The sequence below is a fragment of the Radiomyces spectabilis genome (assembly GCF_025331425.1).
Source record: "Radiomyces spectabilis strain NRRL 2753 chromosome Unknown BYT42scaffold_5, whole genome shotgun sequence".
NCBI lineage: Eukaryota > Fungi > Mucoromycota > Mucoromycetes > Mucorales > Radiomycetaceae > Radiomyces > Radiomyces spectabilis.
In genome coordinates this window covers 752,799-776,462 of record NW_026251930.1, presented here as the reverse complement: position 1 = coordinate 776,462, position 23,664 = coordinate 752,799, and the positions used below count along the sequence as shown (strand labels likewise).

The following is a 23,664-nucleotide window of genomic DNA, read 5'->3' as shown; positions in this document are numbered from 1 at the left end:
CAACGGAATGGCTAGATGGTCGGCGTGAAGACATCTTGTATGCACCGATCGAACCAGCTACTACTGCCCTACCACCGATCGTGGTTGAAATCCCAAAATCACTGCCGATTCCCGTCTCGTGATAAAAGGACATTGACACCAAGGTAGCAGTCGCACCCAAGGTTCAATATTTTATCAAGTTGTCAACCGACTATTGGGCACAGCAGGACTTTGACTGCAGTCCAAAATGGCGTTAACCGAGTGTTTCTTACACGTTTAATGAAATACGCAATTAACGTGTATGAAACGTATCACAAGGAGCCGACGGTTCTCGTCATCAGCGTCGGCAGGCCAGTACCGCAAAACAGAAGGAGATACTGGTGGATGACCAAAGAAGGTCATCATTATTGGGTTTTGAAAGACACCACGCTTCTTCATGACAAAAGAGACGCTGGCAAATTATCTGGAGGAAGACGCGTTGCCGCCGCTCGCAGGAGCCGGCCATTTTTTCACATCGCAGAGACGGTAAATATGCTATTGATATGAAGTATAAAATAACACATCTCACATGTTTACAAAGGCGCCTCTTAGCGATGGGGAAACCATTAGGCTCCTGTGCCAAACTGCCAAAGAAGAACTGGAAAAAAAAGAACCCGCCGAACAGGATACATTTCTTCCTTTCGTTACGTTCGCATATAATGGCCCCTCAGTCATCGAAGAAATCAAGACTGAAGCCTATAAGCTGCATGTGATTTCGACAATATGCAGGCAAACCGAAAAGCAATTCGAAAAATATCAAGTACCCTGCAGAAAGTCCACCATTGAACCTTTCCTGGGTGAATCGCTTCTGTCACCAGTGGTGGCCATTGCGTATGTGTTCATGCAGCAACGTGTGTTTCTTCGAACACAAGGCTCACCTGCACGTGCCGGACAATCAAACCATAATAACCGGAACGAAGGCGTGGAGCTACAACACGGTTTACGGTGACAATTTGCGGCATTCCCTTTGTCCGCATTGTCATGTGGGTGAACGTCGACAACAGCCGAAGCCAACCGGTTGTTCTTGAAGCACGGCAGTATTTCGGTCAAATTCGAAGTGTATTTCTTCATACATATGAAGGCAATTCCAAGCTGCTCGCTTTCGTCGAGATATGTCGTATCTTTACTTTGCTGCCGATTGCAAAAGCAGTTCACATTGGCCAACCACCCCTTCAAGACCGGCAAATGGATTTTCTATCAAAGCGACTTTATTTTTCGTACGACCGAATGTTATTCTCGTGATTGGGCGAATTTACTTTCTGGACTGCATAAAAGAGGGAAAAAATCTCCCGCATGGGCGTGTTTTGGAACGCGAATAACTTATTTGTGCTCCCTCTTTTCTTCACTGACGTTTTCACCCTCTATTTCGTCCTATTGCGCCTTTTTATATATTTTGTTTCTTGTACAATAAGCTGATCTCTTCTAACTGCTACAACAACACAGTCTATTTCTCTAAAAACGAAAAATCGTTCCAATTAATTTTCCCTTGTGAACTCCATTTTTCGACAAATCCGTAATTTGAAAAACGTCTTCAAATGCAAGGCATCTATTCCGCCATTTACTCAGGTGTGCCTGTGTATGAAATGACAGCCAATGGTATAGCCGTGATGCGGAGAAGCGAGGATGCGTATCTGAATGCAACGCAGATCCTCAAGGTGGCAGGCATCGAGAAGGGCAAGCGAACCAAGATCTTGGAACGAGAAGTGCTCACGGGCGAACACGAAAAAGTGCAAGGTGGTTACGGCAAATATCAAGGCACTTGGTAAGCATGCTTTTCTGTGGTATCCATTCAGTAAGACATCAGAATTGATTCATCTGTGATCGTGGAACGCTAGGATTCCTCTGAATAAAGGAAAGGAACTCGCCAAACGATATCAGGTGTCGGACATCTTGGCACCGTTGTTGGAATATAATCCACCGCGGCCCAACAGTAATCAGCAAGACGAAATACCCACAAAAGAGGAAGTCATTGCTGCGCTACGTAAACACCACAGTCGAGAAAACTTGCTCATTTCATCTTCGCAGCCACCATCCACCTCCTCGTCGCCTTATGCTCCATCCACGTCACGCTCCGTGTCTTATCAACAACATAAATCACCATTGACGCCGTCTGTTGCTGCGCCAATTCAATCATCCTCCTCCTATTCGCAACAAAAACATCCTTCCTCTTTGGTAGCGGAAGAAAATCAGCTCAAACGCAAGAAAATGCGAGTGGAACCCACCCTTGATTACATTGAAAACAATTCGCTCAACGATGCCCATCGCGACATTCTCATCACCATTTACAAGGCAGACGACCCTGATCGAGTGGCCGCGTACTTGCAAGATATCAAGCGGAATCCTGGCGCGACCGCCGATACCATTCTCGATAAACAAGGCAACACGGCGCTTCATTGGGCAGCGGCTTTAGGCCGATTCCATACTGTGGAGCGATTAATTTCCATGGGTGCCAATATATGTCAGCTGAACAATGCGAACGAGACGGCCTTGATCCGAGCATCAATGACAACGCACTGTTACAATAACAACTGTTTCGATAAAATCTTGGATCGACTGTATCAATCGATGCAATTGGTGGACAAGAGACGAAGGACCATCCTACATCATATTGCGCTCACGGCCGGTATCGAAGGACGCAGCGTTGCAGCCATGGTATACATGCAAGAGGTTCTCCGTTACATGGATATTCATCGACCAATGATCTCTCTATTGGATCTACAAGACGATGCTGGCGATACAGCGCTTAATATTGCTGCGCGATTGGAACGTTGGAATATTGTTGATATGCTTCTGCAGGCAGGTGCAACCGATGAAGTCGAGAATAATATTGGATTAAAATCCAAAGACTATGAAAAGGGCGCTTCACTGGTGAGTGACAAAATCACAGAAAAGGCAAAAAGGAGAAAAAAAACTCATTATGCGATTTTCTTGGGGTAAATAAACAGGAGAAGCGAGACTCCATTGACAGTGGAGGTGGGGATGAACGTCCAACTTACGAGCAAAGCCATCAGACCAAACGTTCCTCGGGATTGTCACAACGAGGACTTGAAATTGTATCCAGTTGAGTACTCGTAACAGATAAAAAAAAAGGCAGAGAAGCTGACGTGGGATATCTCTTTAGCTGTGCAAAAAATAGTTGACGCTTTAGATGAAGAGTATGGTGGCCAATTGACGACAAGAGAACAGGAACTACAGCAGACAGAAGACGAAATTAAAAGCATATCGCAACAGCTCGAGCAAGCGAGAAAGCAGCTAGAGAAAAGACAATCACAATCACAGCAGTTGGCGGAAGTGGAACAGAAAATTCGCAATCTCCACCTAGCGCTACAAAGTGGATTGAAACATCTGGAAGAACTTAAACAGAATTCCAGCCAAGACTCCAACCAAGAGCTCACGTTTGAAAAGATTGATGCGATCGATCCGGAAGAGAATATCGATGCCGTGTTTGCACTACCGGATATGGTGAACCGCGCGGCGATGGAGTCATTGTCGGCGACGCAGTTACACCAGATGGCGCAAAAGTTGCGAGCCCGAGTAACGGCTTATGAACGCAATGGTCAAGATCTGCAAACCGAAGCGGATCGTTTGCGAGCGCAATCGGCAGAAAAGGAACTCCAGTGCAAGAAACTGATTGCCGCCTGCTGCAATCTTCCTATTGACAAAATTGATGAGCTCGTGGAACCACTAACACTGGCTATTGAGAGCGATCCGCCTGATTTGGATCTCGCTCGAGTGATTGGGTTTATGGAGAAAATTCGACGTCAGGGTGCTTTTACGGACACCGCGTCTGAGCCTGGCAGCACGGCTCGATCTGGTAATACCACTATTTATGGCCATTCCGATTACGGCAATTCTTCCCAGACTGGCAACCTTTCTAGAGTAGGATATTGATCTCATTATTCTTGTTCTTACATTCTCATCATTTGTATACAGTTTCAGTCACAAGAAATCTAGCGCTTCTCCCCAAAGAATTGTTTGACGGCAGTTAATATAACACATTATAAAAATAAATATGACGTCGATTGAGGGAGCTGGTGCAAACAAAAAGATGTCTTAGTGTGGTGCTTTTTGTCGCTCATGCGGAAACTTCAGACACAAATACATGGGCATCCTACTTTAAACAACAATGACAAGAGTGCTATCCGTCACCGCGTCTCTGTAATTCGCTTCGTTAAGGCTTCGTTTTGCATGAAGTTGTCCTTTTTATGGTCTATTTGACAAGGATTACCAAAAATGCTCAATGGGAAATCGAGCTCCGGGCGAGTAACAGTAGCAGAATATACACAATAGCAATCACTTGTGTCCGCCAGCATGCGATCTTTTTGAGATATAATATATGGATACAGTAGAGGCATTTTCCATAACAAATTAAGAGGTATTTCTCTTATGATAGAGTATTTATCCAGGTCATCCTAACGGATGAAAAAAAGGAGAGATGCAAGGTACCACCGTGGCCTCCCCTTTCCGGTTTTTCGGACAACATTGCACACAAAGTAGACCTTGATGCTTTTTAAATAAATTTTCTCTCTTTTTTTTATTGAGTTTTCTTTCATTTTTTTCAAAGTTGCTTCCATCTTCTACTTAAAGATAACAAAGATGATAATCCATAAATCAAAGGGGGAAATGGTGAAAAGAGAAAAAGAAGAAGAAAGAAAGAAAAAAAGGGCAAAAAAAAGAAAATAACGGTCACCGCCTATTATCACTTTTCGCTTATAACAAAGTCAACCCTGTAAGAAGCCAACCTTTGTTCGCAACATATCGCAATTGCGAAAGAACGACGAACAAAAAAAAATATAAAAAAAAAAAAGAAAAAAAAGGGTCCATCCATGTGAATGGTAAAAAAAAAAAAAAGTAAGGGGAGAAAATTAGCTTTTTTGGATGGTTTTTTTTCTTCCAATAGCAAAAGTATCAAGGTATTTGATATGTAACTGATATCAATTTACCATTTCAATTCTGCCAGATGGGAAGTGATTGTTGGTAACGATCAAACGGATGTGTGGATTGCAAGCCAATCCCCTGACAGCGATCAAAGAATTGAGTACCGTTACCGATGGTATTCCAGGCGTTATAACCGGACGACGAAGTACGTAACGAGGTCAGGAGATCCGCACCCAGAAATCGTTGATGGCCGTGGTTCGGAACAGGCGAAGGGTGGATCAACGGAGGAAGACGCAGGTCTTTCGACAGGGCCATGTCTTTTGGAGGCGAGAGGGACACTGAACAATGGGTGCCCTTTTGATCTTCGAACATGGCGTTCTCGAGACTAGCGAGACTGAATCGATTGGCGGAAGTGGAGGCGCCACGAAGCGTCCCTGGACGGCTCTCACGTGAATAGGATTGCTTGTCAAACGGGAACTTTTCGTTTTCAGAATAACGATGTTGATCCAGAGAACGCTCTCGATTTTCCTGCATAATGCTGCGCAATTGCTGTTCCAGGGTCTGTCGCTGCTGTGTTTTACGGAGTTGGTCTTCCAACTCTTGTTGCAACTTGCGACGTTCCTCCAATTGCTGTTGAGCTCGACGCAAACGTTCTTCGACCTGTCGCAGCTGCTGCTTTTTACGTTGATCTTCCAGCTGTTGTTCGGCTTTACGCAAGCGGTCTTCCAATTGCTGTTGCTGCTGAGCTTTGCGACGACGATCATCGAACTGCAACTGTTTGTGAATACGGCGTTTGCGATCTTCCACCCATTTTTGCTGATGGGCTCTACGTTTCTGCTCTTCGATTTCACGAATATTCTCTTCATCAACACGTGGTTGTTTCGTTTCTTGTGACGATCCTTCAAAAGACCATTGACGTCGCTGTTCCTGTTCACGAAGATGATACTGCCAATAACCGTCATTGACCGGTTTCTGTTCACCAGGACATAATCCCAAGCTCTCCAATGACGCCATGATGAGCTGTTGTCGTTGCAAAGGCGCTTCAAATGCCATGACGGAGGCACGTTCACGACAAGCTTCGAGGATCTTTCGCCAGCGGAAAAACTCCGTGTCGCGAACAAACAGGTTGTAATCCAGAGCGCCAAGGAACTCCGCCTCCATTGCGTTCAGATCATTGACTTTCATTCCGCTAATTTCTGACCAGGTTTTGTTGGTGTAGGTATTGTCGTCAAGAAATTTGTTGGCTTTAAAAGAATGAACAAAAGAGAATGTGAGCATACTGTTAAAAACAAATCACGATATCTGACCTCCACGCAAAAGTATATAGAAGCAAAGCATACCTAGCATCAATGAAACAATAAAGAGACGATATTCCGAGCCTTCTGCGCCTTCAATGGTGGGATTGGCTTGCAGAAGAATGGCGACATATCTGAGAGCCACGCATACGGCGGAATCGGAAAGTTGGGTCGCATTGAGCACCTAGAGAATTGAAATACACAGAGGAAATGAGCACAAAAGAGTCGAGGAAATTTTAAACAATGAAGAGACTAAAGAAAATAACGGTACCTGAAAGCAAAAGCGCTTGAAAGCCGGTGAAGCGGTAATGGACGTGACAGAACACTGACGTGGCGAAGTGCGATCCTGAGGAGAGAAGGGGGGAGAGACACAGTATTTTCGCGCGTGCCACATCAGGTATATCATCGATGATGCAAACTCGGCCAGTTGCGGAATCACTGGCGCTGACGAGTCCACCAATCCAGGTCCAGGTGAGGGCGAAGGGACAAATGGTTCGAACGAGGAGTGCGACTTTGGCGAAGCACGTCGGTAAGGACCAAACGAGATCTTGGTAAAGTCGGTGGACGCCGTAGAGTGAGTTTGAGTCACTGCTGGCTTGGGAGGAAACAGCGTATAATGCTGCATGGGTTCCACTTGAAGATGCATTCTTGGCAAGTCGGCTGTCTGCACAGAAGCACAGGAATGAGCGGACAAGTGAAGAGATCGTAACCGCAGATCCAAGATTGATCAAAAGCACCTGATCGAAAAGATAAGGAGTCTAAGATCAAACGAGCTGACCCAATCAGACGGAAAACGAAATGAAGAAGAATATATAAAAAAAGAGAAAAAAAGAGAGAAAGAGAACAGACAGAGAACAGAAAAAAGAAGAATGGCAAGCAAAGCTTAGATATTCTTCTTTTTATTACGTGCTTCTACCGTCTCAATCAAGAAAAAGAAGAGGTCAGACAAAGAGAAAAGAAAAAAAAAGGGTAAAAGAACCGGACAGAGTCGGTTAAAAGAAGAAAAAGGTGGTGTGGACAAGCCCAACACTCAACTGCAGGGAAAAAAATCTCTCTTGTTGTATGATGCTGATAACCGTCACTGATTGGCTTATTCACTGCAAAATATAAAAAAAAAAAAAAATTTTGTCGGTTCGAATCTTTTCACGTGAGAAAATCATTGGATGACCACCTTGTCCTTTCTCCTCTTCCCTGCTCTGATTGTTTCTTTATTATTGTCTTGTAGCAAAGAAATCTCTATCCTGCATAGGTGATGTAGGCGATGAACCGGATGAAAAGCTTTCACCGGAAGTGGTAACAGTGTGAATGGTAGGCGTCGTCTTTGGTAGAGGAGGGGGTATAGGGAATGCATGGATATCTGAGAATGATGACTCCGATTTTAATCGATCAGAATATCGCCAATCCTAACATAATGAACATCTTTGTTGTTAATTTCACACAATCATCCAATCAAACAATGCTTCAAAAAAGCTCCATGACTTCTTTGTTTACCTTTTGTAGATCAATGACTTCTAGTTCCATTCGTTCAAAGTCCCTTTCCAATTGAGTCACAATATCGTCCTTCATACGTAATTCGCACTTTAAGGTTTCTGCATCCTCCTCTTTGTCTCTCAGCATCTCGCATAGAACATCTCTATCGGCTGCCATTGTCATGATTTCCTGTCGCAAGCCCACGTTTTCTTTTTCCAGTGCGCACGCTAAATCACCGCCTGACAGATTCGAGTGGATCACCGGACGACAAATGTGCTGCGGTTTAGGTTTCTGTACTTCGGTTTCCGGAGGTAATGTCAATACCGAGAAACCTTGCCTTAGCGGTTGATTGGTATAACAGCAAGTTTTATCACATGTCGGTTTTCCTTCCAACTAAAAAAAAAATAGCGTCATTCATTATACATCGACGTCACGGGTGTCTTTCTTTATTTTTAATTGTTTCACTCACCTGTCGATACAGTAAATTGATCATCTGCACCAAATACTCATATTCAGGTCCCACTGTTTTCATTTTCCGAATTTGATCTTCTTTCAATTGATTGATCTCTTCCTACCAATGACAGATAGCCATTGACCGTTAACCAATTGTTCACACTCACTCAATGACATGCATTTTTTTTCCTTCGTCTCAATGGATGATCGTTGTATTGTTTGGTGGGAAATTCACTTACCGTTTTGGCATTCAACTCATCTTGCAATAACCTATTACTTCGTTGCAAACGTACATTAAGCTGCAAAAGTTCGTTCATCTCTTGTTTGAGTTCTCTTGTTTGCTGATCGACCAGTCGATCGCATTCAAGTTTAAGAATACGATTGGCGCGCATTAGACGAATGTTGGAGAGGGTAAGCTGATCAATTTCGTGGTCGACCTGTTTTAACCGAGTATTGGCGTCACCATCTTGGATAGATCGCCGTGGGTATGACTGTGAAGGCTTTGGAACGGTTGGGAGAGCGAGAATACGTTAGGTATGACAGAAATGGAGGTTCGAAAATAAAAAGAATTGATAGAAATATTTATATTACTGTTTTATGAAATAGTTACCAATGAAGCTAATGAGGAATCGTGAAGAGGTATTGAATAGTTCATCAAGTTGTGAAGAGGATTAAGTTTGTCGTGAGAAGGTGGAACAGCCGGCATGGAATAACGATGCATGGCCATGTCAGTATGATAACAAAGAGTAGTTTATAAAATAAGGGGATGCAGCATAGAGAGTGTTCAAGGATCGGCACCTGAAAAAAAAAAGTAATTCAAATAAAAAAAAAGAGCAAAACAGCCAAATTCTGTTTGTATTCCACATGCTTAAGCAGGCATGATCCTTTTTTTTTTCTGTGCTTGATGGGAAGCGTTTTCTTGTTTTGCACGTTGCATACATATTCCTTTGGTGTACGTCTCCTTCGAGCAACCTTTTAAGATAAAGTTCTCCTGATTCGTGGTTTCGCTAATGGCCAATGGATAGCTAACCAAGCCATCCACACCCAAAGATAAGCATCTCCCATATTCAGATATGCTTAATGAACGATTGTGGTGTGCCAATATGATCGCCCGTTGAAAAATTCAAACCTTGTATGTCCGCTCGGAAAAAGCCTAAAAAGGGCAAAACGGTGGACATCCCAGGGTTCCATCCAACCATCGTGGCACTCCGATCGTCAGAATAGCCCACAAACTCATTGCCTTGACTGCCATCAAAGCATTGGGGCGGTTGTCGATAGAAACAAGGTAAAGCGCTCACAGCATCTTTATTTTTCTGTATTCTATGTAACAATATTTAATGCATGTTACACGGCTCAACTCAGCAAAAAGGAAGAAACAAGCCCAACCGAAAGCCTGGTAACTCTCGGAATGCATGACGAAATACCATCGTCGGATGACTGACATACTGAATTGTAAGTGCCCTTTCCTGATACGCATTATTATTAACCTTCTGAATTCGATCTGACGATCCTGCACAAATTGCCGCATCCTGTCTGCAACTGTGAAGCAAGGCAAGTATAATTTAACCACAGCAACGGTGGATCTTCACGATCTTCCTCTATCAAAGTTTGTTAGCGTTTTTATAAAACATAGTTAATATGTTCTGATTCTAATGAACTAGACAAAAAGCTTGACTTGAGTGATATATTGCCCGCTTTGACGAGTTCAACTGTTCCTGATCTTTTCATTTAGTGATAAACCAGCTAATGTGTACTTTTAGATTCTTTTGACTGGGTTACTCACACCAGCGTTTTTTCTCGTTTATTACGTACTATACTTTATCGAACCAAATGTAGGTACTATATGTCATCAACTACATCGCATACGACTTTTCGAGAGACAAAGCTTCTCCGTGGACGCATCAGGATCGCCGTCATTTGGAAGCCTCTGACTTGACAATAGTTAGTTCTCTCTCTACCACACAGCATACAATTGTATGTATTGCATACAGCATTGATGTGTAGGGATGGCCGTAACCGAAAAGGGTGTCTAGCGTTCAAGCTGCATTTTGCTTGGGTGCACAAAAATAGGGAATCCCCCGCCTTTTAAAACTCCGTCAGTCTATTTCCTGTGGCAAGGATGCTGTGACAAAAGGCTTCTTCTGCAACCTTTCAAGCATGTTTTTCTGCTTTACTTGTAAATGGAGTTTTCACTTGATAATCTGATATAGCAAGCATAGCTAATAATGATTTATTTCTAGTCGGGTTTGATCAGTTCAAACGTAAATCGTCTCATCACGTTTGGCATTGTCCCAACTGTTCCGCTCATGACGTTTACTTGGTGAAAGCCAATGAATGCTTCACTTTTTGCTTCATTCCGCTCATTCCTTGCGGATCCACCAAGAAACTTTACGAATGTTTTACTTGTGGATGGGTCAACGTCTATCAACCGCCAAACTAAGCTTTTTTTGATGCGTCCTATTTTCTCCATGATTTACCGGCAGAAGGTAAAGATTGACATGATTACCCAAATTGACATGCAGCGCATAAAACGATTGGCCTAACGAAACAATCAGCTATTTATCATCGCTATCGAACCGCTCCAATGCCTTTTTTTTCTTTATTTGTATATGCATCCAATATTATTATACTCGCTTATTCTCCTTTACTGCTACTTTCTTTATTCAAATTTGCTCAAAAACATTTTTAATGATATCGGCGATGTGTTGTTGCAGACTTTTCTGCAAAGTGTTTGCAAATCTTGGCGCCAAGAGATTGGTCAGAATCCTATAAAAATCGAAACGAAAAAGCCCAGGGTGAATATTAATATGCAGCATTTACATGGAACCAAACTATCATGCTACCTGTGCTCTGTTTCTTCGACCCGTAATGACACGTTTTCCATGGTGCAGCAACACTCTCTTATTTCTATTCCACTGAGTCGGGTGGCTGTATTTTCCGTGCTTGCCACTACCTTGATGTAAATGTTGTTGCAGAGCACCTTGCATTTTCCATGGTCAGCCCACATTGGGAAGGAGGTTCGATTAAATACGTAATCCATATTTTGACACACAATGGCCGACCCTTGACTATTTTATGTGAAACAAAATCATTAATGAGTCTTTGTTAGATGCAGTCGCAAGCATTGATAGTAAATACATACAACTCGTAGTGAGTCCAATTCTCCTCATGGGAGCGATCCAACCACGTATATTTCGCATCTGTCGTGATTAAGGTTTCTCGATGGACCTTGACCATCGTTGGCAACACCTGATGCCAATCAAGGATGATATTGCTCAAGGAAAAATTGAAATTACCCAGTTGACTAGTAAAATAATCATTCATGCAATCAGATATAGTTCTTTCTACCTCTCGGTAGTGACCTCGCTTACCCGTGGATGGAAGGGATGGATAACGGACCAAGCTTCTCGCTCCTTTGGATAAAATTAACGTTAATACAAAATTCGGTTGTTGACAAGATATCATCATCCAACTCACAGTATAGGAAAAATGGCTCCGAGGTCTTTCCAGCAAGTGTCGCTTAGATTGAGACAGGAACGTTGGTCATCCCAAAAGATAGACCGAGCAATCTTTTTAGTTTGTCGAAACAGAGAAGCCGGGAAACCTCCAAAAAATGGTTCCATGAGAATTCGGATATCGCGAATTGCTGTGTTCAAAGCGTCGAGATCGGTTTGTTTCTCCAGGTAGTCTGCCAATGTTAGAAGCAGCTTGTGGCGAGTTACCGCAGAGCGGGTTGACTGAGGGACTGTGGTTTGGAATGGGCCAACGTCATTTTCATCAACCAGGGCATCCGCTTCCTTTTTCGCATTACACCATTCCTGGAAAATGGCGTTTACGGGAGGTAATCCAAGCCGTATCAAAGTGGAGACCAGTTCATCGATGTACTTGCGACTTTCTTCGTAACCTTGCAAGCTGATAAATGCATTCATTGTTGCTTTGACCATGACCGATGGATAAGCGGCTCCTTGTTTTTTCTCTTGCTTCAGATGATTCATGCACCGAACAAGATTTTCGATCGCTACCACCGTGTATTCGTCCATCAACAATGACTTTAGCAGGGGATCGGCTCGCTCAATTAGCTTTTGAACAGCAGATGGATAATGAGTCTGTTCTACGAATCCATTGTCTTGCGCTCCTTCACTTGCAGGGTAACGATGGTCGATGACATCACTCAGTGAGAGCTCGGGCGGTGCTGGTACCTTGTGTTTTCCTTTGTGTGGAGCCACACATCCCTGAATCGCCTTTGTTTCGTTAATTTCTATAATCCATCAGTTAATCTCAATCCACAATTTTGCAAACACAAAGAAACCGACTAAATGGTTTCGATATTACATACCAGTAATGAAGTCTTGCACAATGTCTGTACCGACGCTGATCACTTCAATCAGGATGGGAGATCGAAGGAAGGCTTCAAAGACATTCCAGCAAATTTGGTCAACCTCTTGCTGAAACCAATCTTTTTCCATTGTTCTGCATTAATGTCGATTTCTTCCGAATTATAGTTGAGTTTGCTTTACCTTTTAACTCTGGCAACGCTCGAGGCTTCCAAACCAGCACATAGTAAAACTGCTTCCAAACGGCGTCTTTTCCCAGCTGTTTTGATTTATGTTCCCAGACTTCTTTCCATGCTTGCAAAAAGTACATGATATCCGTGACAAAGTCTGTTCGGGGTACCTGGCTTCCCTCTAATAGTTGGCTTCCCTCTAGTAGTTGGCTTCCCTCTAGTAGCTGGCTTCCCTCTAGTAGCTGGCTTTCCTCCATTGGCTCATCTGTTATTGTATGTATTTCGTCTCGATCATTTTCCGAGGCAAATCCATTAGGCCCCATTGGCAAAGATGCCTTTTTGTTTTGGCTAATATGAGTACATGTTCGAATACAACTAGGCGCTATATAATATGTATTGTCAATACTTACTGAAGATGCTCGGGATGAACTCTTGAAATTTTGTTTTATTACAGGAGCCGACGCTTCTAGAGTCTCCTCAAATTCCTCGCTTGCCGGGGTTGTAATCATATTAACATCTGGATCCATGTTGATAAAGAAACTTATTTCGCTTTCAAGAGCAGTTGTCAAGAAAGAAGAGATGGGTTTATTAAAGGTGATCAAATGTCATGCAAAAGCAAAAGCAGAAAAAAAAAATCACTCATATGCCAAATTGATCTAACCTAACCTACTGTAACATGAACATGAGAAAAAAAAACGCTTTCAAGGTTTCTCCTCTGCATGATTTTGATTTTGAAACGGCATAGGTTTATGTATAGATGATCTGCTTGTTATACTTGTTTTCATTTGCAACAACAAAAAATGTCGTATGGAATTCGTACAGTGATTCGGGACCGATTTATCAATTGATGATATCAATAATTATCATTAGAGTGATGCTTGGGACTCGATATAAATCTTCTTTGCCAGATGACAGCATAAAGTGCGTCAGTGATCAACACACTTTTGGCAAAATAACTGAGCAAAACGGGTATCAGAGCACGACCATTTTTCTACGCGCGACGTTGCTGATAATCAAAGGGCGGTGATCTCTGTTTTCCGAATTCGTTCAGCGTATGCTGCACCTTATCAGAATCTTGGATGCCATAAAAGAACATGGTGGAACCGTCCTGTTGTCGTCGTAATGATCCGTCGGACCGTTCAAAATGCCAAGCACCGTCCAGATTTCCGTCTATATCCTGTGCATGGACAAGCCAAGTAAGCGTGGGGTAGTCCTTTCGAATCATGTTCCAAAGGTTATCTGGAACGTTATTTAGTACAGCGGTTTTGGTGGCTAATAATTTCTCCAGCACAGGCGGGTTGGAAGGATTCGCAGGGTCGCTTACGACAATCGCCAACACCTGACCCGGTTCATCCGTGTACAGAGTCATTTTGGGTTTTTGTTGAAGTTCACGCAAGTAACTCGCCACTGAAATGTGGCCCGATTTCACCTTGCGATCTTCGGTTTCGAGAATGCGTCGCAACTTGTCCAAATTCATTTCATCCAAGTTGTTGTACTTGAACAACTTGTGTCCTCGTCGGATGAGGGTCCCTGCACCCGAGTCCGTAAAGAGCTCTTTATGCAAATGGCCGGCTGAAATAATAGCCACCGAAGAGGATCGCGGTAAGCCATCGAGTAACTCTTTGCATTGTTTGATTTTAAGTCTTGTGCCATATTTCACCCAAGGTTCCTTTAACAAATCTTCATATTCCTATCCTTCCATGTCAGATATGAATGTTCTGCATGTGTTGGGTTGGGGGGGGGCCTTTTTCCACGAGAAGCTTACCTCATCCAAATTAATAACATCAATTTTTTCGCCGGTAATGCCGTGATAAAGCCCGTTCTTTTCGTTCAAAAAGACAATCTTGAGTGGTTCCAAGGCAATTGCCAGTTCTGCAGCGGCGACATCGGCATTGACATTCAAGATTTGACCGTCCACTGTCTCTGCTAGTGAGGCTAATATCGGTAGTGCGCCTGCCCGAATAGACGATTCGATCACTTCTTTGTTCACGGCTGTAATTCGACCCACATAGCCATACTTTTGCTTGTCCAAATATTCAGCAACAAACACACCACTTGGAATCGGTCGCGCACGTGTGCCGTGGCGTTCAAGCGCATCGACCAGTTTCAGATTTTCGCTCAAAAAGATTTTACGAGCCATCTCCAAAGTAATATGATCAGTGATGCGTATGCCTTCTTCGTATCGCGGTTCTACGCCGACGTTAGCCAACAATTGGTTCAGTTGCGGGCCTGCGCCATGCAGCACGATAGGATACAATCCCACTCGATTCAAAAAAGTGAGAGCGGATGCCAAGGTCTCTAATTCATCTGTCAAGACCGCCCCGCCTATTTTGATGACGGCAAACTTTTGCGACTCCACTGATGAGAAATGACGCAGATATTGCTCGACCTCCTTTCGTGAGCCAATATTATACAATAACTTGACGATGATATCCTGTGCCAACTGAATAAGTCTCGATTGGTATAGGTGTAATGGGGGGGGTGTACCTTTTCAGCACTGTAATGATCAATAGGCTTGCTGTAACAACGTGGAGCAAATGCTGGCCAACGTGATGAGCAGAAAATAGGAACAGAGGACAATGTTGGACGCGTCACTCTTGAAGATATATTGAGAAGGCCACAGATACCGATCCTTCGCACAATCAAGGGCATTTTATATGGTTTACTCGTTAGTTTCCTGTCGCTCTCGTGTGTTGGGCACCAAATGCTTGATAAAATCAAAGGAATGAAAGTGGGGGAAAAAAGACTCAGCGTTGGCCTTTGTTTCTTTTTTAATAAGTCGGTGAAACCCAATGTAAACAAACAAGGGCATCTCGAAACATGATTTTCAGACCTTGATATAATGCAATATTACAAGCAGATGGTTTGTCTGATAACTTCGAACATAAAATAGAAGCATTAGCAAATTTATTTGATACTTTTACTTCATCAATTGAAGCCGTTCGCTGTTGTAATGGATTGTCCAGAGTAGAGTTGTTTTTTACATGTTGCAAGTTTTATGCAATTTCTGTCGGAAGCTCTCGGAATTCTATCCCGAAAATTTTCTTTTTAATTTTGAGATCGGCGGAAAGAGTTGCATTGCCAACAGGAGGTGGCTTGGGTCCACTGCGGTTTCTCACTCTCCCTCGAACATTGGACCATGAATCAACTACGCAATGTCTCGGTCAAAGTTCCAACACTCGCACAATGGAACAAGAAATTCAAAATGAAAGGGTCCATGCGTTACCCACGAGCGACTTTGGCCGACATGGATACAGCAAGTAAGCCATTCTTTTCTGCAGAGCCCCGATCGATGGCATGTGATTAACTTTGTTGATTCCATAAGCACAAGCATTGAGTCGATTGCAGTTGCCGCATCCTGAAAAAATGACAGTTGTAGAAATATATCCAGGTAATGCGATCCACATGGGATTGGTTCCTCAGGCAGTCATTGACAACTGTCTTCTTTTTCATCAGGACTCGGCACCTGGACAGCCGCCTTGGCCAATGCTGGCTTCAAAAAGATATTAGCACTTGAGCCACAGCAGCATTATTATAAGCATATGATGGTAAGCCTTGTTAGGTTTGGATGGGCACGGCAACTTTACGAGCATTGATGTGGGTATGGAAACTAGGACGTCAAAACGCAAGCAGAAGATGTCATCGTGCCTATAAAGAAAGACGGTTATGACTGGTCTACTTATGTGGAACTCAAGAAACCAGAGTACCTCGGTCATTTGGAGAGACCTGACTGGTCCACAGGTAAATACATGTCTGTTATATGGACTGTGGTTTGGGTGCTTAACCTTGGCGACGTAGTCCATCCGGAAATTCTATTTACTGGCACATTACCAAAATCCTCGGTGGGCGAGCAGTTGTTGGCCCAATTTGCCTCTTGTATCGTGAACAAGATGGCACTGCATACGTTGGGTCGTATACAAATGGCTCTATGGATGCCTGACATGCTTTATCGGGTAAGTATCCTTTGTCGGGTCGGTTGGTTATTCGTCAAATATCCGTTTATTGAGCTCATCAAATTCGATAGAAATTTGTGGCACCTCCCGCTTCCTCCAATCGATGCAAAATGAGCGTCGTTGCTGAAGCAAGCGCAGACGTAAAATCCCTCTATTCGGCAACACCCAACGTGCTATATCCTCACGTGAGTGTTCCTCACATTGTCGGTTCATCAACGATTCAACTGATTGATTTGGTCGTCATCATAGGAAGAATACCACCTAGTACATATTGTACCTAGAGCCACCCATAAATTGACCGGTAAAATTGTTATGCGTTAGCTTCTTTTACATGGATTGTGGATTCTTACACAGGTTTATTATTCAAATAGCGCAATGGGATGTTTTTGAGTATGTCCTCAAACATCTTTTTGTCATGCAAAAACAACCTCTGTCCAAAATTGTCAAGTAAGTGACGACTACCACTGCATTCTGTTTTTCCAGTATATTCATTCAATTCAATGTTACAGAACACTCGGACCCGGGGCTGACATTATTCTGCGGAGACTTTCATTTGACCCCGAAATCACGGTGGGCCATATGACAGCCGAACAATTGAATGAAGTGGCTATCAAATTCGATCAGTGGCCACTGCGACCGAGAGTCTTGTTTGAAGACGCATCTATCCTGGCATAATCCATTTGACAATACACCATTTAGAATCTAAAAAACTTATATTGTACATGATCTAGAGTAAACAAGAAATAACAATGTATCTACAATTTTGCAAAGCCTGACGCGATTTATCCCCTATCATCTTCTTGATTTGCCTTTCTTCATTGGAACAGCAAGAGCATGCCCGGTGGCCTTGATGTGCGTAAACATTTGGTTACGCGTCTCGAAACTTTCCTGACAAACGTTGCATTGATGCTATACCAAAAAAAAAAAAAAAAAAAAAAAAAAAAAAGAACATCTTAATATTTTGTTTCGCCTTATTTTTAGCCTCGTCATTTTTCACAGAATCCCCTTACCGTCGCTGCAGCCTCTTCCTTTTGCTTCTTCTTTTCTTTTCGTTTTTCTCGTTTTGTTTTCGCCGACTCCTTTGGCATGGCCGATGACTCGCTCGTTTCTTCTCCTTCCTCTACCGAGGCTGGAGTATCAGGTGTCCCATCTGCGTTCGCGAAGAAAGCATTCTGTTAAATAATCCATCCAGAACGTAAAACGATACATTGTATAGCCTTACCAGCTTCCATGGTTCTCCGACCCCCTCGTTTTTTCCGTCGACTCTCTTCCAGTTCCAATGCCGCTGTAAGAGCCGCAATTTCGTCCTCATTTCCTTCTTCATCGAAACCCCAGCGTGGAGCCGATTTTCCCTTTTTCTTCTTCTTTTTCTCTTTGACTGGAAGAGGGATGATTTCTTCCTCTTCTACTTCTTCTTCTTCGTCTTGTGCAGGTTCCACTGTCTGATCTTCTGGAGCAGCAGCCATATTTGCAAAGTCGAAATCTTCCTCGTCGGCCATCATTTCTTCCTTCAATGCTTCGGCCAATTTGATGTGCTTTTTACTATTCTCGTGGCTGACAAATTGTTGTTCGCTTTTGTAGAATTTATCACAAACCACGCAATAAAAGGCACTCTCCTCCACTTCTTCCTCCTCGTCGTCGTCGCTTCCTCCAATGGAGAGCGAATCCAACGGATGATGATCCACCTTGGCCCACTCTTGTTCCTGGTAAGCATCGATCTGCGCCTGTAATTCTTGCTTTTCACGTTGGATTCGTGCTTTTTGCTTAGCGGCCGCTTCCTCTTTTCGTTTCTCTTCTTCGGCTTGGAATGCTTTGAAGCGCGGATCGCGCTTTTTCACGAAATTGGCGAGACTCTATATCATGTGACGATAAATATGGAGTTGATGCCGACGGATTTCCATTTCCTTGCACTTACTCGCATGGTATCATTGTATTCTTTGCGTGCTGTATCTCTGGCCTTTTTATTCTCTTTTTCCATGGCTCTTCGCACATATCGATTCGGTGCTTCTGATAAACGCCATTTATCCATCCAAGAAAACGATTTCACCGAAGAAAAATTCAACCATGCATTGTAAAAATCGCGCACGTAACCGCCGTAGCCTAAATAGCGATCATTGTCTGCATAAGGTGTCTTGGAGTCACCAAACGAAGGATAAGATGTAAATGAACGCTGGTCATCATAATCATCGGGTGGATCGTTTCGATACGCTTCTTCCTCTTCGTTGCTAAGTTTTTGGAACAATTTTCGGTATACTGTGAAGAATCCCTACAGCCACAAAACCGACAGGTCAGTGTGTGGAAACGTAACCTATTGGGAATAGCGTCCCCCATTTACCTGATCATTGTCATTGTAACCCTTAAACTCGGAAACGCTAAAGTAACGCATAAGATCTTCCGCCGTGGTTCCTGCACTGCTGTCTCGTTGCGCTTTCTGATCGTCTCCGCGTAAAATGGCATCGCGATGGCTGTCATACCTGCAAGTTCACACAAGTTAATCACGACATGGGCCTAACAGTTCAGTGTCACTGAGTCACATCCTACCATGACCGTTCTTGCGGGTCTGATAAGACTTCGTAAGCTTCTAGAATGAGTTGAAATCGTTCATGGGCTTCTGGTCTGTCGGGATTTTTATCTAGAATTTATGTGAGTATGGATCCCGTCGTTGAAGCCTGGCGACCGTGGGACCTACCTGGATGCCATATTAAAGCCTGTCTGCGATAGGCTTTTTTAATGTCGTCGCCTGTGGCTGTTCTTTCAACGCTGAGCAGATCGTAATAACATATCCGCATGGCTGCCAATACGATATCACACGAGTTAAGACCCTCGGCTAAGGGAAAGAGAGAAGAAAAAAAAAATCCAGAAACTGAGAAGCGCAGCAGAAATTTGGGTGACTGTGAGTGGAGTGCCATGCCAAGCGGGAAAACGCCAGCCAAGCAGGAAGAGAGGACGTTTTGCTTTCCCTTCATTCTCGATCGTCACACACCTCTTTTTTTGTAACTTTAGAGCGTCCCTAGCCTCTTACAACCATGAGGATTGCAGGGCGTTTGACCACAGCTGGAAGGTCAGCATGGACGTGCTTCCTGCTTCTTTGTTGCATATTCTCGGCCTCGGCACAAAACTTTAAATACACGAATCGATTTCCACAAAGCAAACTTTACAACATGTCCCCGCGATCCATCGGCCTACAAGACATGGACGGCACCATAGCCGCATTTGCCGACTTTAACGGAGATAAATTGTAAGCGAGCTTGATTCGCCCTTCACCTCGCCTTCTTCCAAATCACTCACTCGACCTTTGTTTTTCCTGTTGCAGTACCGATATCTTTGTTCTCAGCACAGACCAGTCATCTGTCACTGTATATACTTGGAACCACGGTAAGGTTCACCATGCACATTATTTAAAATAACATGGACTCATGGGTGGTTTGGTTGCAGCTTCTTTTAGTTTCATGCCAATACCCAACGCACCGCATATTCAGCAGCACGATTTCCTAATCACGAACATTGTTCCCGGCGACTATAACTATGACGGCAAATTAGATATTCTCATCATGGGACAAGACAATCCAGATCGGTATCCCGACGGCGAAATAAAATTACGGATCTATATGGGCAACGGGAACGATACACTAAGTAAAAATGCAACAGCTTCCATGATTACCACAAGAGTCTGTATATTTAATGAAGTTTATGTGTTCTCTGGAATAGATCCGGAATATAAATCGCTCCCTTCTGCGAAGAAAGCTTTACCAATGGTACTCGATGTCAATGGCGATATGAAAACGGATCTCCTCGGTTACGCATGGAATGATGGTGGTAACACGCCAGATTTAAGCATGTGGATCAACACCGCCGATCCGACTGCAGCAAATCAAACAAGCATCTACAACATGTATTTACATTTGTATTATTTTTTGATAATAATATGTCAAAACTCACTCAAATGTAGTTCCTCGGCCGCTCAAATATTCGATCAAGCACAAACAAGCAAATGTATATGGTCGCATCCTCATTCCAATGCTTTTCTTGATCTGGACGGCGATTGTCTTGCTGGTACTTACCAAATTTCAGAAAATCTACTACAGCCTACATGCTTTTGCTTAACAGTTTGTGTCAGATGTTGTGTTTATATGTGAAGGACAGTCGGGTCAGCGGCAAGTGCAGCTGTGGACCAATCAAAGGGAACAAGGGTTCAAGATGGCCCAACAGTTCGATCTACCACGCGGAGCAGGTTCCATTAGCTTCGCAGATATGGGTATATTGAAGCAGCTTTATCTAAAGCAAACACCCGTTCTCAATCGTCTTGGTTTCTCTTAGATGGTGATGGCTCGGTCGATATGATATTCCCAGTATGCAATAATGACAAATGTCAGATACATGTGGTTTACAATCAACAAATGGGACTCTGTGCAAAAGCTGAAGAAAGTGAACATGGTGGACGTTGCAGAAAAGCTCAAAACTTGTGCGTTGCTGATCCTGAATTCAAGTTTGATATTACACAACCGAACAGTCAAGTAAGTTGGCGCCGACACATCTCGATAGGCAAGTTATTCATACCGATTTTCTTGCAGAATTATGTCGTATTTGAAATGTTCCGCGTGCTGGATAACGATGAATCCATCCGAATGGAAGATACCGCGTTTCGCGGCACTTTGCCGATTGTCGTGCAACCAGGTCAGTCATCGCTTTTTGCGTTGGTTGCTGCAATTCTCTGATACGGTAGAAATTAGGCGATTACAATTTGGATGGTTACCCCGACCTTCTTGTCACCACGAACAAACGAGTCATCCTGCTTGAATCCATATTATGTACACGTACGTTGTGTGCTGACGAAGCGATCCAAGCATCCAAACGAAGCTTTTCACTTGTCAGAAAAGGTGTCAGTGCATTAACTTCGATCAAGAATCCACGACAAGCTGCTTTTTTCGATATTGATGAAGACGTAAGTGATGTGAGCGTGCGTAGAAAATATAATCATGATTTTTTACCCCCATCTTGTAGGGATCTTTGGATATGCTGGTTTTACAACCCAAAGGCATGTCCACCAGTGTGAGCCGAACTCCACATTTTGTTATCAACAACTACTTCAATGATGCCTTTTTTTTGAAAGGACTGGGTATGACAAGAGCTGTTTCTGCATTGTGCTTTTTCGCAATCCATAACTGACAAAATTTTCTTCAACCAGTATCCAACGGTGTTTGTCCTAGCTACTGCCCTCATGAACCTGTATTTGCAGATCCAAAGGTACTGTATCGGTCTGGTATGAAAAATCCAACCATCTGGATTGATGCTGACGGGTGCCAATTTTCTTTTTCTCTAGCCCTACGGTGTCAGTTATCCTGGAGCGACTTTCAAATTCACAGTGCTTGATACGTCGGGTGTAAAACGTGCTCATCAAGGTTAGCAGTCTACACCGTCTAAATCATATGGCACACGACGTTTTTGATGGTCATTGATGAATTATGTTGCTGATGGCTCTTTTTTCTCTTGTGCAGTGTCTCAGTTATCCCAAACATCGTATTTGTGCCTTCAAACGCCTTATTCATTGTTCGGTCTCGGTCGAACAAATAACTACGTAGAGGAACTGTTTGCTGGTGTGACCCGTCATCAGGTAAATCGACGCACTCCCCTTTGCATTATTGTGGAGATATTAAATTTTCTCTCACGGCATTGATTAGAAAATGAATTATCTATTCTATGAGGGCGTGATTCCCAATTCACAGCTTGTATTTATCCCCTATCAACCAGAAACAGTTCAAGACAGCTCATCGTAAGTTTTGCTTGCTCTTGAATTATCCTGTGCAACCGCTCACTCGTCGTATTGCTTCACAGATGGAAAGTTGAACTATACATCCAACCGGCTGCCTATGTGCCGTGGGTCTTGGTGATCTTGATCGCCGCAGCTGCTATTCTCGGCATCGTTGTAGCTATTCTTCATTGGAGTGAAAAGCGTGAAGACGAGCTGGAAAGACGAAAGGCACTGCACATTATCAATTTCGACGCTCTGTAAAATATTCCCTGTTCATACGTTGTGTTCATCCTTTTTTTTTCTCCTCATCTATTTTAATGAAAAAAAAAGCCATCACCTGTTTATAATTATTGATTAAATACATGTATGCGTTTGTTCGTTTTTGTTTATTTGATATAAGCAATCTAGTTCTTTTCTTCACCACGAACTTCGGCCATGGTTTGAGCGCCAGTCAGGTTCCACTTTCTCTGCACGAGATGAATTCGCAAAGGGATCGTACAAAATGAAAATTCAAAAGTGACGTATCGTAAATGATTTGAAAGGAACGATTCGAGAGTGAGAGAGAGAAATGAACGAAAAGCGAAATGAAAGTTGAGTGAGATATGTTCTTTCTAGCGCGTAATTAAGAATGGCTTACATCAGTGCCGTAAGCTAAAACGGCCAATCCAGCGGGTACAATGATACCCCAGAGAAGGGTCTTTCTTGTGTTTCTTTTGTTCCAGGTGAACCAAAGGTGGGTATTCTCACGAACATGGGCCCATCGCTCAACTGCGGGATCTGCCTTGAGACCAGCCATTCTTGTCTTGTTTTTGGAGGGATAGACTTGTACGGCTTTTTTGTGTTATTTGCCAACATTTTACGAGCCATGCTCATCGTGACTGTTTCCTGTTACATCATCACCTCAGCGGTGTTTCGAATTCTGTCAAGCTGTCTGCATTTTGCCATCTCTGTGATTCCATTTTATTTTGAATGGTATGCTTTGCCGCAGCAACACTTATTCCAAACGCTTTTGTAGCTGGTACTAGCTCTATTGCCGGTTAAACAAAAATAATCTCGTTGATTTTCTGGGAGTAGGATGATTCCGGAAACCCCACTCTTTTTGTCAGGCAAGGCATGATGTTTGATTGTCCAGGCACTTCTTTATTAATTTGGTCAACTCGAGTCTGCATTGCCTCCATGCGCTTCATTGATGAAACGCCTTGCAGCAAAAATACATCTGTCTCAAATGCTTCGCGGTTGATGTCTTTTTTTCACTAGGTAAAGAAGAAGCAAGTTTTCTACTTCCTGGCCGAAGGTGACTCCTACCATGAAACTTTTTAAATAGGCAAGGTATGATAACGGTTG

The 23,664-nt window shown here is 43.3% G+C and overlaps 11 protein-coding genes across 11 annotated transcripts; 4 read left to right on the top strand and 7 right to left on the bottom strand.

Moving 5' to 3' along the window:
* Nucleotides 1–137: 137 nt before the first annotated feature.
* On the top strand, nucleotides 138–1,049 carry BYT42DRAFT_294595 (uncharacterized protein). Its single transcript, XM_051562886.1, has 2 exons — nucleotides 138–504; nucleotides 560–1,049. The coding sequence occupies exons 1-2, from the start codon at nucleotides 259–261 to the stop codon at nucleotides 965–967; spliced, it is 654 nt and encodes a 217-aa protein (XP_051424437.1). The 5' UTR covers nucleotides 138–258; the 3' UTR covers nucleotides 968–1,049.
* A 277-nt stretch (nucleotides 1,050–1,326) lies between these two features.
* BYT42DRAFT_565454 (uncharacterized protein) lies at nucleotides 1,327–4,051 on the top strand. Its single transcript, XM_051567871.1, has 4 exons — nucleotides 1,327–1,780; nucleotides 1,854–2,886; nucleotides 2,964–3,078; nucleotides 3,140–4,051. Exons 1-4 carry the CDS (start codon nucleotides 1,554–1,556, stop codon nucleotides 3,907–3,909), a joined length of 2,145 nt encoding a protein of 714 aa, XP_051424436.1. The 5' UTR covers nucleotides 1,327–1,553; the 3' UTR covers nucleotides 3,910–4,051.
* Nucleotides 4,052–4,965: 914 nt separating this feature from the next.
* BYT42DRAFT_612960 (uncharacterized protein) lies at nucleotides 4,966–6,837 on the bottom strand (the record flags this gene model as incomplete). Its single annotated transcript, XM_051571685.1, has 3 exons — nucleotides 4,966–6,140; nucleotides 6,237–6,375; nucleotides 6,463–6,837. 3 exons carry the CDS (start codon nucleotides 6,835–6,837, stop codon nucleotides 4,966–4,968), a joined length of 1,689 nt encoding a protein of 562 aa, XP_051424435.1.
* A 494-nt stretch (nucleotides 6,838–7,331) lies between these two features.
* Nucleotides 7,332–8,992, bottom strand: BYT42DRAFT_565449 (uncharacterized protein). The gene is made up of 5 exons (XM_051567870.1): nucleotides 8,725–8,992; nucleotides 8,354–8,614; nucleotides 8,131–8,232; nucleotides 7,683–8,054; nucleotides 7,332–7,594 (listed from the first exon to the last, which is right to left on the bottom strand). The coding sequence occupies exons 1-5, from the start codon at nucleotides 8,839–8,841 to the stop codon at nucleotides 7,403–7,405; spliced, it is 1,044 nt and encodes a 347-aa protein (XP_051424434.1). The 5' UTR covers nucleotides 8,842–8,992; the 3' UTR covers nucleotides 7,332–7,402.
* A 6-nt stretch (nucleotides 8,993–8,998) lies between these two features.
* BYT42DRAFT_565446 (uncharacterized protein) lies at nucleotides 8,999–10,027 on the bottom strand. Its single transcript, XM_051567869.1, has 4 exons — nucleotides 9,776–10,027; nucleotides 9,477–9,665; nucleotides 9,140–9,399; nucleotides 8,999–9,066 (listed from the first exon to the last, which is right to left on the bottom strand). The coding sequence occupies exons 1-3, from the start codon at nucleotides 9,840–9,842 to the stop codon at nucleotides 9,182–9,184; spliced, it is 474 nt and encodes a 157-aa protein (XP_051424433.1). The 5' UTR covers nucleotides 9,843–10,027; the 3' UTR covers nucleotides 8,999–9,066; nucleotides 9,140–9,181.
* Nucleotides 10,028–10,777: 750 nt separating this feature from the next.
* BYT42DRAFT_612958 (uncharacterized protein) lies at nucleotides 10,778–12,758 on the bottom strand (the record flags this gene model as incomplete). Its single annotated transcript, XM_051571684.1, has 7 exons — nucleotides 10,778–10,880; nucleotides 10,958–11,182; nucleotides 11,257–11,418; nucleotides 11,486–11,527; nucleotides 11,592–12,372; nucleotides 12,451–12,522; nucleotides 12,632–12,758. 7 exons carry the CDS (start codon nucleotides 12,756–12,758, stop codon nucleotides 10,778–10,780), a joined length of 1,512 nt encoding a protein of 503 aa, XP_051424432.1.
* A 443-nt stretch (nucleotides 12,759–13,201) lies between these two features.
* Nucleotides 13,202–15,371, bottom strand: BYT42DRAFT_530870 (Aspartate/glutamate/uridylate kinase). Its single transcript, XM_051565409.1, has 3 exons — nucleotides 15,106–15,371; nucleotides 14,384–15,052; nucleotides 13,202–14,308 (listed from the first exon to the last, which is right to left on the bottom strand). Exons 1-3 carry the CDS (start codon nucleotides 15,268–15,270, stop codon nucleotides 13,610–13,612), a joined length of 1,533 nt encoding a protein of 510 aa, XP_051424431.1. The 5' UTR covers nucleotides 15,271–15,371; the 3' UTR covers nucleotides 13,202–13,609.
* A 386-nt stretch (nucleotides 15,372–15,757) lies between these two features.
* Nucleotides 15,758–17,022, top strand: BYT42DRAFT_495011 (ribosomal RNA adenine methyltransferase KsgA/Erm; the record flags this gene model as incomplete). Its single annotated transcript, XM_051564333.1, has 8 exons — nucleotides 15,758–15,878; nucleotides 15,944–16,009; nucleotides 16,075–16,166; nucleotides 16,233–16,359; nucleotides 16,417–16,571; nucleotides 16,643–16,756; nucleotides 16,821–16,872; nucleotides 16,943–17,022. 8 exons carry the CDS (start codon nucleotides 15,758–15,760, stop codon nucleotides 17,020–17,022), a joined length of 807 nt encoding a protein of 268 aa, XP_051424430.1.
* A 341-nt stretch (nucleotides 17,023–17,363) lies between these two features.
* Nucleotides 17,364–19,360, bottom strand: BYT42DRAFT_612955 (uncharacterized protein; the record flags this gene model as incomplete). The annotated part of the gene is made up of 7 exons (XM_051571683.1): nucleotides 17,364–17,480; nucleotides 17,582–17,721; nucleotides 17,794–18,424; nucleotides 18,487–18,837; nucleotides 18,907–19,045; nucleotides 19,113–19,203; nucleotides 19,261–19,360. 7 exons carry the CDS (start codon nucleotides 19,358–19,360, stop codon nucleotides 17,364–17,366), a joined length of 1,569 nt encoding a protein of 522 aa, XP_051424429.1.
* A 160-nt stretch (nucleotides 19,361–19,520) lies between these two features.
* On the top strand, nucleotides 19,521–22,686 carry BYT42DRAFT_565436 (uncharacterized protein). The gene is made up of 15 exons (XM_051567868.1): nucleotides 19,521–19,809; nucleotides 19,885–19,946; nucleotides 20,007–20,204; nucleotides 20,280–20,463; nucleotides 20,521–20,624; nucleotides 20,689–20,826; nucleotides 20,889–21,085; nucleotides 21,143–21,245; nucleotides 21,302–21,513; nucleotides 21,573–21,687; nucleotides 21,757–21,815; nucleotides 21,892–21,970; nucleotides 22,067–22,182; nucleotides 22,250–22,341; nucleotides 22,404–22,686. Exons 1-15 carry the CDS (start codon nucleotides 19,598–19,600, stop codon nucleotides 22,579–22,581), a joined length of 2,049 nt encoding a protein of 682 aa, XP_051424428.1. The 5' UTR covers nucleotides 19,521–19,597; the 3' UTR covers nucleotides 22,582–22,686.
* Nucleotides 22,687–23,159, bottom strand: BYT42DRAFT_565433 (uncharacterized protein). Its single transcript, XM_051567867.1, has 2 exons — nucleotides 22,958–23,159; nucleotides 22,687–22,787 (listed from the first exon to the last, which is right to left on the bottom strand). Exons 1-2 carry the CDS (start codon nucleotides 23,114–23,116, stop codon nucleotides 22,725–22,727), a joined length of 222 nt encoding a protein of 73 aa, XP_051424427.1. The 5' UTR covers nucleotides 23,117–23,159; the 3' UTR covers nucleotides 22,687–22,724.
* Nucleotides 23,160–23,664: the final 505 nt, after the last annotated feature.